The sequence below is a fragment of the Plasmodium gallinaceum genome (genome assembly GCF_900005855.1).
Source record: "Plasmodium gallinaceum strain 8A genome assembly, contig: PGAL8A_v1_73, whole genome shotgun sequence".
In the NCBI taxonomy this organism is placed as follows: domain Eukaryota; phylum Apicomplexa; class Aconoidasida; order Haemosporida; family Plasmodiidae; genus Plasmodium; species Plasmodium gallinaceum.
In genome coordinates this window covers 19,086-35,274 of record NW_021628234.1, presented here as the reverse complement: position 1 = coordinate 35,274, position 16,189 = coordinate 19,086, and the positions used below count along the sequence as shown (strand labels likewise).

The 16,189-nt window shown below is 19.0% G+C and overlaps 1 protein-coding gene across 1 annotated transcript, besides 9 other annotated features; it reads right to left on the bottom strand.

The window, feature by feature from the left end:
• Positions 1-1,337: 1,337 nt before the first annotated feature.
• Positions 1,338-1,803: a repeat region.
• A 1,379-nt stretch (positions 1,804-3,182) lies between these two features.
• Positions 3,183-3,848: a repeat region.
• Positions 3,849-4,046: 198 nt separating this feature from the next.
• Positions 4,047-4,586: a repeat region.
• A 199-nt stretch (positions 4,587-4,785) lies between these two features.
• Positions 4,786-5,204: a repeat region.
• A 980-nt stretch (positions 5,205-6,184) lies between these two features.
• Positions 6,185-6,620: a repeat region.
• A 248-nt stretch (positions 6,621-6,868) lies between these two features.
• Positions 6,869-7,280: a repeat region.
• A 1,502-nt stretch (positions 7,281-8,782) lies between these two features.
• Positions 8,783-9,466: a repeat region.
• A 700-nt stretch (positions 9,467-10,166) lies between these two features.
• Positions 10,167-12,504: a repeat region.
• A 223-nt stretch (positions 12,505-12,727) lies between these two features.
• Positions 12,728-13,163: a repeat region.
• A 503-nt stretch (positions 13,164-13,666) lies between these two features.
• Positions 13,667-14,809, bottom strand: PGAL8A_00190900 (fam-e protein; the record flags this gene model as incomplete). Its single annotated transcript, XM_028670591.1, has 2 exons — positions 13,667-13,680; positions 13,834-14,809. 2 exons carry the CDS (start codon positions 14,807-14,809, stop codon positions 13,667-13,669), a joined length of 990 nt encoding a protein of 329 aa, XP_028527328.1.
• Between the last annotated feature and the right edge of the window lie 1,380 nt (positions 14,810-16,189).

The window sequence follows — 16,189 nt, the reverse complement described above, 5'->3', positions numbered from 1 at the left end:
AATATATTACATGAACTTTTCATCAACAATTTTTTCTTCTATATTTCGAGAACTTAAAAGCCACTTAAAAAAAAAAAAAAACAAAAAAATTAATTTTTTTTTTTTTTTTTGTATCAAGTTCTTATATAGCTATCTATTTTTCTTGCATACATCTATTACTTTTTATTAAAAATGATAATGATTCCTTTTATTAACCAATGACTTTGCTTGTATCAAACAAACAAATTAATAAGAAATATGTAAACTACACTTAATTTATTTTTAATTTATTTAAAATTTTAATTTAAAATCTTTATTTTTATCAATTAATATCATACACTATTTATTAGTTAATTATTTTTTTTTAAATTTTATTGCACAACACTCTAAATATAATTTTTCTCGTATTACATTTTAACTTAAGAATATCCACTTCACAACCATTCTCATCATCTCAAAAAAAAAAAATAATAATAAAATTTTTTTGTAATTTTTTTTTTTTTTTTTTTTTTTTAATGTAAGTACTTTTTGATTATTATTTTTAGTGTACACATTTACGATGTACCATGCCCCCCCTACTCAGCATATATAAAATAAAACATTTTCATCCTATTTATTCATTTAAATATCATACAAAATATGTCTTTAATATTATTTATAGATCATTCATATATGTAGAAACACAGTCAAAATATTTTATAGATATTTAAATATAAGGAGAAAAAGATTTTCCATAATAGAAATTGTATCAACCATTGACATTTGTTCGGTGACATTATAATAAAAAGTAAATAATTATCTACTTCTACATGCATAAAATATTTCTCTTAATATATCAGTTGGATGCTCAAAAACTTAGATGTACTGAAGAAAAAAATTAATAAGGAGTATATATAGTTTTCTCTATTAATTTTAATGGTGTAAAAATTAAAATAATAATAGAAATAAGTTTTATATACACACAGTTTAAACTATAAAAAATGTATTTCGTTTAGAGGCGTTAATCTATTTTGACAAAAATAACCTTTTTTCATTAAAAATTTAAACCCTCATTAAATTATTGATTATATTTGAAAATCTCTTAAAAATATTTTATAAAAAACTATTTAACAATTTTTTTTCGTTGGTTTTAATTCCTCAAATATCTTTTTAAAAAAAACAGAAATCTAAATTTTCCATTTATTTCTTTTAAAAAAAATGATACTCTTATTTTAAAAAATAAAAAAGAATATGTATTTTTTTAACAAAAATAATTTACAATAAAAAATAAAGAAAAAATTTTCTTTTTACTAGTGAATATTCATAGATAACTTTGTCTTTTCTGTATAGTGACAAACTATTATTTCAGAAAAGATTATCATATTAATTTATTAATTGCCTGTTTGGTAATTTTGCTAGAGTACTAAACAAACAAATTAATAAAGAGCACGTATAGTTGTCTCTACGAATTTTATGAATTTATGAATAATTTTCATTGATATAAACAAATAAACTCTATTTATATAGTCTATTTTGTTCAGAATTTATTAGCTTTTAAGAGGTATTTATTTAATTTAATAAGAGTTGCATTATGCTTATTAAAGATGTAAATCCTCATTCATTATTTATTTGCACTTATTTATATTTTTAATTATAATGTCACTAATAATATTAAACACTTAAGCATATTGCTTTAAAATTAACAAACGTAAACAATTAATAAAATACAAATTAAAATTATATAAATAGCACATACATGAAAATTTTATTATTATTTTTTTTTGTTTTATCTTAAAAATTGAAAATATAAATTTCCTACAAAAAAAAATTTGTCAAAAAAAAAAAAAAAACACTTCTGGTATTTTTTTTGATAAAGCGACATCATGGATAATTATGTAATTCGCGTACAGTTAGTTATTTTCAATCACAAAAAGGTTAATAATTCATTTTATAAGCCACTTTTCCATGTTTTTGGTTGTAGAATATCTATTGAAATCATATAAAATAAATTATATTTTGATAATTTTCAATCTTCATAAGTCTTAAATTTTATATTGAGCATTACTTTACAAACCAAATAATTTGTAATATATTCTTTAATATTATGACCAGTATTAAGTAATTATTAAATAATTAGCACTATAGACATTCTTGTATATGTAGTGATACATATTTAATATGAATAGAAATTTAATTATGCATTTTTGACATTTGAAAGTATAAATATATATTTTTTAAGACATAATTTTAATGATATGAAGAAAAAAGAAATACGAAGATTTTTTTTTGAGAGGGAAGATTTAGGAAATAAAAATTGTTCAATAAATCCTAATTAATTATTTCTTTTTCATTAATTTTAATTAAGATTTATGTAAATATTTTTACAAAATTTTATTTTATCATATAACTTTTTTTAATAATTAATACTTAAAAGAATAATTAAATTCATATTTAATAAAATATATTTTATTATTATTTTCTAAAGTCATAATAATAAAAAAAAATTAAGCATTTAAAATATACAATATATATTTTATGCTAAATTGATTAATTAATCAGAGATCACTGTTCATGCTCTTTATTAATTTGATTAATGTTTTAAAAAAGTCATTCAACGATTAACTAATAAATAATATTTCCAGGAAGCATATTAAAGAATTATATTTCAATTTATATACACCATGAATTTCGAAAAGATTCTACTAAGGTTTTACAAGTATAATTATATGACACCATAGTATATTATATAATGGTGGTCAATATATAGTAATTTTGACTTATTTTTATACATAATAATGGAACTTAGGCACAATGAAAAGTTTCTTTATGAACATAAAACACTTTATAAAAACATTTATTTTAAATCACATAGCTCTTTTTCTATTATAGAATGCACGTTGAGAAAGATAAATTTTCATTTTTAAGAAAAAAAATTAATAAACATTAATTTCTTATATAGAAAATTAATAGAAAATTGATGTTGTAAAACTAATTTATCAAGAATGATTTAAATAGATTATAAGTTTATTTAAAATAAAAATAATTTTATAAAAAACATTAAATTATTTGTAGTTTATAATTTAATGTAATAAATAAGTAAATTTAATTTTATCTTCTCTTTATTAGTTTATTTATTTTATATACATTAAAATTATTTAAACAACCAGTTAATAAATCGAAAAAAGAATGTTATAAATTAGAGTTCATAGGTTTATATTATACACTGGTTGATAAAATTAGTTACTAATCTTTTGAGGATCATAAAATAAATAGCTGTATGGAAAATACATAGCCATGAAGGCTCTAAAAAAAAAAAAAATAAAAAAAAATTAGTTGTTAATTTTTTTTTCTTTCTCTGTTTTCAAATTAAATAGAAAAAAGAGAAAATATATTTATTTTCCGAAGAAAGAAAAAAAAAGAGTAAATATAGTCGGAAAAATAATGATTGAAAAATATAAGAAGTAATTTATGGAATAAAGAATTTTCTTTTGTAGGGAATTTTTATTTTGAATTTTTAAGATAAAATTTCATATAAATAATAATAAAATTTTCATGTTTGTAATGTTTATATAATTTAATTTGAATCTCATTAATTATTTATGTTTGTCAACTTAAAAGTAACAGACTTAAATCATTAAAAATTATTCATAGCATTATAAGTAAACATATATTTCATTAAAAGAATCAATATTCAATAAGGATTTAAATTTATAATAAATATAGAGATTTTTATTAATGTAAATAAATGCCTATTGAAAGTAAAGAATACTGAATGAAGTAGACTATGTAAATAAAGTTTATCTGTTTTATATCATTTAAAATTATACATAAATCATTAAATCAGTAAAGGTAATTCTACATGATTATTACTGGTTTGTATGTTTAGTACTTGGTTAATAAAAGGCTTCATTAACCTTTTTGGTAATAAAAAGGACTAGCTATGTGAAGAATACCTAGTTGGTTATTCACATGCGAAAAAAAAAAAAAAAAAAAAAAAAAAACTATTGAATTTTTTTTTGAGATATTTTTCTTTTGAAAAATGGAGATACGTAAAAAAAAAAAAGTATATTTATTTTTTTTAAATGATTGAAAAAGGAGAGAAAATTGGTAAAATAAAAATCGAGAGTAAGATTTAATACCAATATAAATGAGATATTAAAAAGATAATAATGTTTACATAAAAGAGTTTAATTTGCATAATATTTATATTTTGAATTTGTGAAAGAAAATTTTATACATATGACAATAAAATTTTCACGTAATTAATATTCATATAATTTATTTGCATTTTTACTAATTGTTTATGTTTGTTAATTCAACATCAATATATTTAAATAGTAGAACATAATTTATAACAAAGAAATAAATAAATTACAATTAAATAATAATCAATATTCAATAAGGATTTAAATTTTTAATAAAAATAGGGTTTTTATTAAAGTAAATAAATGCCTATTGAAATTAAATAATGCTGAACGAAGTAGAGCGCACAATTAAGAATCACTCGTTCAAAGCATATAAAAGTATATATAAATATACCAAAATCGTAGGCACATCTCTACTTGCTCTTTATTAATTTGTTTGTTCAATACTCTAGCAAAGTCACGGAACACCCAGTTAATAAATCATACACTTAAAATCTTACATAAAAAGATAGATTTACTTTTTTGAGAAATAAAATAAAGCATAGTTTAATGTATAATAATATTCCACATAGTTCAATAAATAAGATAATGTTTTTCCACATTTGGAATTCATTGCATATGTGCATGTTTCTCAAAAACATCATTGAAAACATAATAAACTTGAGAGTCATTTAAGTGACCTATTGTTTTATTAATTGGGTGTTCTGTGACTTTTCTAGAGTACTGAACAAACAAATTAATAAAGGGCATGTAGAGTTTCCTCTACTAATATAATGAATTTAGTATAATTTTAATACTATAATCCAGTAAACTATATTATAAGTAGTGTACTTCATTGACCATTTATTGTTTTTTAAGACACATTTATTTACTTTAATAAAAATCCAATATATTCATTAAAAATTTAAATCTTCTTTAATTATCTATTTTAATTACATATATTTTATTTATAACATTATAAGTAATGTTTAGCAATTAAAACCCATTATTCTCAAATGAATAAACATATATAATTAACAAAATACAAAATAAATTATATAAATAATACAAATTATGAAAAATTTATTATTGTTAATATAAAATTTTCTCATATAAATTTAAACAAAATATTCTACAAGAAACTTTTTAGTCAACAACATTTCTTTTTAATTTTTTTGACCACCGAATAATTTTTAAAAAAAAAATGAAGATATTTTTTTATGTATTTTAAATTTACAAAAAGAAAACAAAAAAAATTAATAACCAATTTTTTTTTCTTTTTTTTATCTACTTCTTGTATGGCTAATTGATTATTTTCCATACTATTACTTTTTATTCACAAAAGGGTTTATAATACCTTTAACTAGCTACTTGGAAAACAATTAATAGTTAAACTCAAAGTTAAGAGAAAAAAAAAAGAATTTTGTTTTTATTAATATTAAATTTATATTTATTTTATTTCAGAAGATCATTAATAACTTGATTTTTATTTTATGAATACATTTTAAAAGATTATTTCAAATAAAATGATGAATTTTCACATGGATCTATGTTTTTAATAAAAATAAGGAAAATTTTTTACCATAGTCAATAGAAGTTTCTAAAAAACTATGTAATCACGTAAATTATATGTATGAAGATTATTCCTAGCATAAATATGTTTTTACAACAGCTGAAATTAGTATAGATAACCCTGTATCATTTTTATTAATTGTTTGTTCAATTATTTTACTATATTATTGAACAAACAAATTAATAAATCGAGCACTAAATATACAAATTAATAGAGATTATGTGTAGTGAATATTATCAGTTTTAGATATTTTAAAAATATATATATAAAGTAATTAAGAAAACTTTATACACATAGTTTACATAAATAGTTAATAAAAGTCATTATTAACCCTTTTGGAAGAGAAATTAATTACTATATGGAAAATACATAATAGCCATGCAAGAGCTAGCTAAAAAACAAAAAAAAAATTGTGAAAAATTATTTATTTTTGTTTCTTTTGTATGTTTTAAAAATAAATAAAATATATTTTTTTTTTATAAAAGGTTAAGTTGTTAAGATTCTAGGAAATAATTCTTGGAGAAAGCAATTTCTTTGAAGAATTAGCTTCATATTATATTTTTAAAGAAAATTATATGCACAATAATAAAATTTCCGTGTTTATTATATTTAAATAATTAAATTTGAGTTTTAATAATTACTTATTATTGTTAATTTAAAAGTAATATCCTTGAATTTCCATATATTTTTCATAACCTTACAAGTAAAATATATTTAACTATAAATCGATAATAAGGATTTAAATTTTTAGCGAAAGTATATGATTTTTATTTAATTAAATATATTCCTCTTAAAAATAATAAGTACTCAATAATGTAGATTACACAAATATTGTTTAATCGTTTATAAAATTTAACATTATACTGAAATTCATTAAAATAATCGAAGCAACTCTATATGCTCCTTTTAACTTTTTTTTTCATTATTCTAGCAAAGTCAATGAAAGGAAAATTAGTAAAATAATTGGTTAAAAAGAATTATAAACCTTTTTGAGAAGGAAAATAACTATTCATACAGAAAATACTTGGTTAGCCATGAAAGCATTAAATAAAAAAAAAAAATTATTTGTTAATTCTTTTCATTTTTTTTATAAATTAAATGCATAAAAACAAAAAATGTATTTATTTCTTTTTTAAAAGTTGTTTTTTAATGGACTGGAAAATATAAGGAGTAATTATTGATAAAAGAATTTCTTTGTAATGAATTTTTATTTTGAATTTTTAAGAGAAAATATTATACACATAATAAAATTTTTTTCTTTCTGACATTTATATAATTCAATTTGTACTTCATTTATTACTTATGTTTGTTAATATGAAATTAACAGAATTAAGTTGCTGACCATTATTCATAGTATTATGGGTAAAATATATGTAATTAAAAACTGATAATTAAAGAAGGCTTAAATTTTTAACTAAGGTATAGGATTTTTATTAAAGTAAATAAATTACTCTTGAAAACAAGTATTCAACGGAGTAAACTACACAAACGAAGCTTACTTGTTTGTCAGCATTTAAAATTGTATATAAATTCATTAAATTAGTAGAGGCAACTCTATTTACTCTTTATTAATCTGTTTGTTTAGTACTCTAGCAAAGCTATCAAACAGACAGATAATAAATCAACAACCTAGCATTTATGGTTTTTAAAAGGAATTCATTTATTTAATAAAAATTATTCTTACTTTTAATAAACGTCTAAGTACTTGTTAAAATTATTCCTTATATGGAAAATACCCCTAAAATAAATTAAAATTAATATCTTTTAAAAATATGTAAAGATTAAATATTAATAAAAAAAAAATATCTTTTTGCTTCTTTTTAAGTCCTATTTATTTTTCATTAACTTAAAAATTGGACCAAATGATAAAAATTCAACGAAACTTTTATCATCTTAAAAAAAAAAAAAAATAAAAATGAAAAATGTATTTAATAAAGAAATTACAAAAACAAGAATAATTAATAACATTTTTTTTTATATAGAGAATGTGAATGGTTAACTTCCTATTTTCTATATAAGCTATTATTATTTAATAAAAGGTTAATATTTTTTATCAGCAGATAACTAAACGTTTATTGTTTCTGAGATATTTGCTTGCTATAATAGAAATTTACTCTCAATTTTATTAAAATCCTAAATCCTTACTAAAATGATTTGTTTGTAAAAAAACCTGCTAGAATAAAATAATAAATTCGATTGAAAGTTATTATCAATATTTTGAAAAAATCTAAAGATTAAGTTCAACGAGAAGAAAACACTTTTTGTATTTCTTTAAAATTTGAATTTAATTTTTAATTGTTAGAAAAATAATTCTATCGAAAATTTTTAATTTCTAGATGAATAAAAATCCCTTCATTAACTCAGAAAAAAAATTTTCCTTTAATTAGAAATTTTTGTTGAAATAAAAGGTATGCTTAAGTGACCTATTTTCGTTATAATTAGCTAATATTCAATAAAAGGTCAAAACTATCTTTTATTAAGCACTGATTGATTAATATAAAAACTGTTTAATATATATTGTTATCAATAATTTTTAGAGTGTTTCGACTGCATGTTACAGTTCATGCAAATGAAAATTTTCACCTTGAGCATCTTTTTGTAGATTACAAAATTTAGTGTTTTATTAATATATTATATGTGATCTATAAATAGATTAATATAAACTTTATTACCCAGTAAATAATAATGAAATATTATATTGATATATTTTTATTTAATGAATTATGAATATTATATAAAATAAACTATTTATTTCCTGTTGTATATTTTATTATGTTCTCTTATTCATAACAAAATAATTTTTCTAATAAATGAAAATAAAGAAATTAATTTTAATTGTTCTTTATTAACTCATTTGTTCCTTAACAAAATATTTGAGCATAAAATTAATAAATCAGTACATACAAAACAATATAAATCCATTTATATAAAAAAAATCATATAAGATTTAAGAATTTTGAACATAGGAATTTTTAATATCAATTAATTTTTATTTATTATTTTTTAATAAAAGTAATTATTATTATTTTTCAGAATAGAAGTAATAACTGTGTGGAAAATTAATAAATCATACAAGATCCAGATAAAACAAAAAAAAAATTTGTTATTAATTTTTCTGGTTTCTTTTTGTAAATTTATATACATATGTTTTAACTGGGTGTTTAGTGACTTTATTAGAGTACTGAACAAACAAATTAATAAAGAGCATGTAGAGTTGCCTCTACGGTTTTGATGTATTTGTATATATTTTATATGATTTGAATTAGTGATCCTTAATTATATAATCTACTTCATTGAGCATTCTTTAATTTCAATAGGCATTTATTTACTTTAATAAAAATAAAGTTTTTCATTAAAAATTTAAATCCTTATTGAACATTAATTATTAATTAATTGTAAATTACTATTTTATTTATTATGAGTTACATTCAGCAATTAATATATATTGCTGTTGAATTAACAAACAAAAACAATTATTTACAAATATAAAAAATTATACATATATTAATTACATGAAAATTTTATTGTTATATGTATAAAATTTTCTTTTACAAAATTCATCAAAAAAATTATTTCATTTCATTCCTTCCTAAAAAAATTTTTTTTTTTTTTTTTCTGACGATCTTTGCATTTTTTTTATATCAAAATTTTTCCTGACAGTCTTTGTACTTTTTTTTAAAAAAAAGAGTGCAAACGAAAAAAAAAATCATGAAATTTTTTTTTTGTGTATATGTGCACGACCAACTTCGTATTCTCCATTAAACTAGTACTTTTATTTTCCAAAAAGGTTAATAAAGCTTTTTATTAACCAATATAAAAAAATATATTTATTTTTTTCTTGAAATCATATGAATTGTCGAAAAATAGAAGTGATAATTGTTCGCAAAAGGTTTCCTGTAGTATATTATGTTTAAATTTATGTAAAAAAATTTTATATTAACCATAATAAAATTTTAATATTTGTAATATTTATATAATTTAATTTGTATTTTATTAATTGCTCATGATTGTAACATGAAAGCATTGGACTTCAGATGATAAGCATTATTTATAACATTATAAGTAAAATATAATAAATTAAAAATTAATGATCAACGAGAATTTAAATTTTTAATAAAAATTAGTATTTTTATTAAGGTAAATAAATAACTTTTGGAAACAATAAATCTTCAACGGAACATACTATACAAACCTAGTTTACTAGCTTATAAAATTAAAAATTATATATAATTTTATTAAATTAGTAAAGGCAATTCTACATACCCTTTATTAATCCGTTTGTACAGTACATGATTTATTAATTGCATGTTCAATGATTCTGCTATTATGATACAACTTAATAAAGAGTATGTGGTTAATAAAAGACTTTATTAACCTTTTTGGAAAACAAAAGGATTAGTTAAATGAAGAATACGAAATTGGCTATGCACATACACAAAAAAAAAATATTGATGATTTTTTTTTATTTGTACATTTTTTTTTTAAAAAAAAGAACAAAAACTGTCAGGAAAATTTTTGATAAAAAAAAATGCAAAGATTGTCAGGAAAAAATTGATTAAAAAAATCAATTTTTTAAAATATTTGTTACTAATAAATAAATAAATAAAAAAAAAATAATATAAAATAAAAGAGAATTTTTTTTTTGGGAAAGGGAAGGAGATGAAATAGTTTTTGTGATGAATTTTGTAAAAGAAAATTTTGTACATATAACAATAAAATTTTCATGTAATTAATATTTGTATAATTTTTGATATTTGTAAATAATTGTTTATGTTTGCTAATTCAACAGCAATATATATTAATTGTTGAATATAACTCATAATAAATAAACTAGTAATTTACAATTAATTAATAATTAATGATCAATAAGGATTTAAATTTTTAATAAAAATCTTTATTTTTATTAAAGTAAATAAATGCCTATTGAAATTAAAGAATGCTGAATGAAGTAGATTACGTAAATAAGGATCACTCATTCAAAACATATAAAATATATACAAATACATCAAAACCGTAGAGGCAACTCTACATGCTCTTTATTAATTTGTTTGTTTGATACTAGCACAATCATTAAACGTATAATTAATAAATGAAATATTAAAGAAAGAAATGTTATCTATATTACATCAAAAAATAGATGAAATGCGTCGATTAAAAATAACAAAAAGTGATATTTATACGAACTTCTCCTATTGCGATGGTTCACAAGAAAACTGATAAATGGAGAATTACTCTAGGCTGTCAATACTTAAATATGTTTACACTATATGATTTACATATCATTACACACTTGAAGTATATATTTCAAACTTTTCATATTTCTAAATGGTTTTCTAAAGTAGATCTTAAAAAGGAATTTTAAAATAATGCATTAGAAAAAGAGGGAAAAAAATTTAAAAGATTTATAGCTCATAAGGGAAAAATATATGTATTTAATATTTTATCGTTTGGATTTAAAACAAGTCCTACACAATTCCAAAGAATAATGAAAGGCATTTTTATGAAACTAATTCAAAAAAATTTTCGTAATTGTGTGTATTGATAACATCATTATTCTTACAAAAACACTATTTGGACATTTTGAAGTACTAAAATAGGTATTCAAACTACTTAGAAATAATAGTTTAGAAATATATAAGGAAAAATTTGAACTTTTTAGAATATGCATAATCTACCTTGAATAAAAAATATATAAAAAAGACACAAGACTTTCATTATATAAGATAAAAACAATTATCGAAGAAGAGAGGCCTAAGTCAAAAAAGAGAGTAAGATTATTCTTAAGAGCTGCTTATCATTATAAAAATTATATTGAGAACTTTTAAAAATGTACATCTTAACTAGTTCTATTCTCAACTAAAAGACAGATGTTAGAATGAAAAGTATATTCAAAAGTGTTTGTACAAATCAAAGAGAAGATGGCCAAAATAACTTATCTTTCATTTCTGGAATTAGGAAAACCTTATATTATATATGCTAGCGTATCAGTCTATGCCATATCTGTATGGACTCATGTAGACAAAGATATAGATCATACTAAATTTATTTACTATACATCTATGAAATTAAATGGCGTACAATGGAAATGAAGTATGGTTGAAAAATAGTTATTTGCAATAGTAGTAATTTGTGAAACATCGACTATTATATTAAAGGAATTAAAAAATTAATTAAAACTGATTGTAAAGGTATTATAAGAATGGATTCAATTAATACGAGAAAATTATATCGATAGAAATTGAAATTATCAGAAATGAATCGAGAATTTTAATATATTGAAGGGGTTTAAAATAATTTATTTTATTGGATTGCTTGGGTAATCGAAGATGAAACTTATATTTCTAATTATATGGCATTATACTTTAATAAACCTCAAGGAGCATGCAAAGTTTTATACGTTACACCATTTTGTGATGAAATTTTAAATGCAGAAAGAGAAGATAAAAGCAATGTACCAAAAGATGTAGTATGGAAAGATAATTTTTCAATTAATTATAGTACAGAAAGATCATATATATAAGAAAAAATATAGAAATAATATAATGTATTGGTTTCACAATAGTAAAATTGCAGGACATTATGGAGTATATAAAATATTAAAGAAAGTATCAAAAAGCTATTGGTGCCTTGATATCAATAAAGATATATAAAAACATATTATAAATTATTTAGTTTCTCTAGTAATGCATAATAGGAAATATAAACTTAATAATAACCAGGTTTCTCAAAAACTAATGTATTTGATTTATTTTTCATTCGATATCAAAGGATCTAAAACATGGACATATACGGAGTATATTGCACAAGAAGTAAATTATTACTCACCTTTTATGATGAAAAATGTATCTAGCTGATTAGTAAAAGGTAGTATTAACCTTTTTGAGTATAAAGAGTAGGAGTCATATGGAAAATAAATAGTTCACTATGTAATCTCTAGATAAAAAAAAAATAAATTCATAATTCTCTTGTTTCCTTTTTATAAATTTTAGAATACATAAAAAAGAATATATTTATTTTTTTTTTTAAAATGACTATAATTGTAGGAAAAAAGAAAAGTTATTGAATAAAAAAGTTTATTGTAGTACATTTAGTTTAAATTTATATGAGAGAATCACATATTAACAATAATAAAATTATCATGCTTTGTAGTATTTATTTAATTTATTTTGTATTTTATTATTTATTTATATTTGTTAATTTGAATGCTATGTATATGAATTGATAAACCATGTCCATAATATTATAAATAAAATATATGTAATTAAAATCAACAATTAATGAGGATTTAAATTTTTAATAAAAATAGGTATTTTCATTAAAATAAATAAATGTCTCTTGAAAATCAATGAATTCTTAAAGTAGTAGACTATATTTATAAAATAGATTATCGGTTTACAGAATTAAAATTATACATGAATTCATTAAATTAGTAGAGGTAATTCCATATTTCCTTAATAATCTGTTCAAACTTTAGCAAAGTCATTGAATAGATAATTAATAAATCAATTAATTATGTTTGTTAACTTGAAAGCAATAAATTTGAATTACTAATTATTACTTATAACATTATATATAACATACAATTAATTAAGGATTAATAATCAACGTGAATTTAAATTTTTAATAAATATAGAAATTTTTATTAAGATAAATAATTACCTCTCGGAAACAACAAATTTTCAAAGGAATAAACTATATAATCCTAGTTTTTTTACTTATATCGTTAAATATTATACATAAATTAATTAAATTAGTAGAGACAGCTCCACGTGCAGTTTATTAATCTGTCTGTTCAGTAATCTGTCAAAATCACTTAGCAAATAACTAATAAATCAATTATATATATATGAAATTTTTTTAAACTTTATAATTTATTATGATAAAATGTTTTACTTAACGATTCTAATAGAATATATTAAATATAAAATATAAATTCTTTATTATTATTTTTGTATTAGGCTTGTATAAATATTTGATTTTTTCATATAATATTAATTCTGAATTTTTACCATTAATTAATTTTTCCTAAAAAAAAAGAAAGAACATAAAATTTAATATATTTAATAAGCACATATTTTTATTTTTATTTTCATTTTTTATATATTAAAAAATATAAAAATATAGAACATATATATAATATAAGCATTAATATACTTAAATTTTATGTAAATAGCTTACTTCTCTTCTTTCTAAAAATCTTATATATATAACAAAAAAAAAAAATGAAAATAATTAAAAAAGGCATGAGAGTCATTGCATAAACTGAAGAAGATCTAAGATTACTTTCATGATAAATAGCCTGATGATTTGTAGATATTGCTTTGAATGTTTCTGGACTTGGAAAAATGTTTTTTACAATACTAATTTCTTCATATTCACATGAATATGATTCATTTAAATTATTTTTTATGCACATATATGGAGTACATAACAAATTTGAATCACTTTTTAAGCATTTATTTGGAAGATACACTATTCTTTCTTCCTTTAAATTTGCGAATGTATAATAATCAAGTAAATGAATTAATTTTCCATTATAATTAGAATTAGCACACATCGTATTACCATGATCATCTTTTTCACATATTATATACCTGCAAGTGTGATGTGGATTATATTTTGTTTTCGCATGATGACAAGAATCCTTCTTAAGAATAATTTCATTATATTTCAATTTAATAATTCTATGTTTAGGATTTTCTAAATGTTTCATACTAATTAGATTATTTTTCTTATCGTCTCTATTAATAATATCATATGAATTAAATGAAATACTTTTCCCTATATAATTTACGTTAATGGATTCGCACAATGATATCTTTTGATTCTTATTTCTAAGACGACATAAATAAGTTTCTTTTGGATATTTAAAATACAATGGATTATATTCATATAGAATCAAAATACCATCTTTATCTTCATTTGAAAGAATGGTTATACTAGACTCATAATCTGGTCCATAATGTTCGTATGTAAATATATTTTTTGAAATGTTAATTAAAACATTATTAAAAGGACGTTGTGTTATAACAAACTCAGGTGCACGTATACAATATGATGATTGTAATTTATTTGGATTTATGGAACATAAACTCATAAGGCATTTGGTAAAATCTCCAGAGTCTTCACATCCTTCATTATATAAAAGTGACATTTTTAAAATTAATATAAGATATATATATTTTTCTTACTTTTTACTACTAAGATTTCTCTAAATTTATTTTTAATACATTTTCTAAAATTATTTTTTTTTTAATATTTTATTTTCTTATTAATTTTATTTTTTTTCTTATAAAAAACATAATTTTTAGCACAATATAAAATATTTATAAAAATTCAAAACTCTCCTTATAAATCTTTTATTTAAGTAACGAAATTTAATTTTAATTTTTTATTTTAAAAAATATGTTTTTATAAAATCTAACATATGTAGAATATATATTTCTAATACATACTATGGTTCACATTTTTTTCTTTAAAATATATAATTATTGAAAAATTAAAGATTTTTTTGCATGATAAATTTAATATAAAATCATAGTAATATTTATTCAAGGGTTATTTCAATAACAAAATTAATGTTTTTTATTTAAATAAAAAATAAAATAAACAAAAAATTAAAAAGTTTTTTTTATCGTACATTCAATATAAAATGGTGGTAGTATCTATTCAAGAATTTTTTAAATAATAAATTAATGTTTTTTTTTTAAATAAAATATACAATAAATAAAAAATTAAAAAAAAAAATTTTTTATTATGTGTTTAATATAAATGGTAGTAATATCTATTAAAGAATTTCTTCAATAATGTATTATTTTTTTTTTAAATAAATAAAAAAAAAAAAATTCTTAATATATATAATAAAATATTGTTTCAAGAATTATCAAGAAAATATACATAAATGTGGTGATCTAATATTAATTATAAAATAATTAAAATTACAATTATATGATATTAATTATATTAAAAAAAAAATACATATAAATTTTATAACAATTTCATTTTAATAACGATATATAATTAACAATGATATATTGATAAGCTATAACAGTATTTGGATAAATGAAGAAATAGAAATGAAATAAAATTACGCATGCAATAATATATTTATAAACAAATAATAATATATAAATAAAAAATAAATAAATTAAATAAAACAGTATATATATATATTTTATTATAAATAAAAAATACTTGAATTAAGTTTGAATTTATGTAATAATAATATTAGTAAAAAAATATTAAATTCATTTTAATAGTTACGTAATAATTTTATAAATTAGGTATATATTAATATTAAAGTAAAAAAAATGAAAACAGAAAAAATTTGTTAGCATAAAACAATACTTCCTCAAAAAAATTATTGAAAAAACAGAAATTCTAAAAAAATAAATAGATGCATATATAAAATTCATTTAATTATAATGTTTTTTATAAGCAAAAAAAAGATTAAATGAAATACCTATGGAATGTATAAATTCTCCTCAATTGCTAAAAGTAAAAAAAAAAGAAAATGCAAAGAGAAGTGTATTAG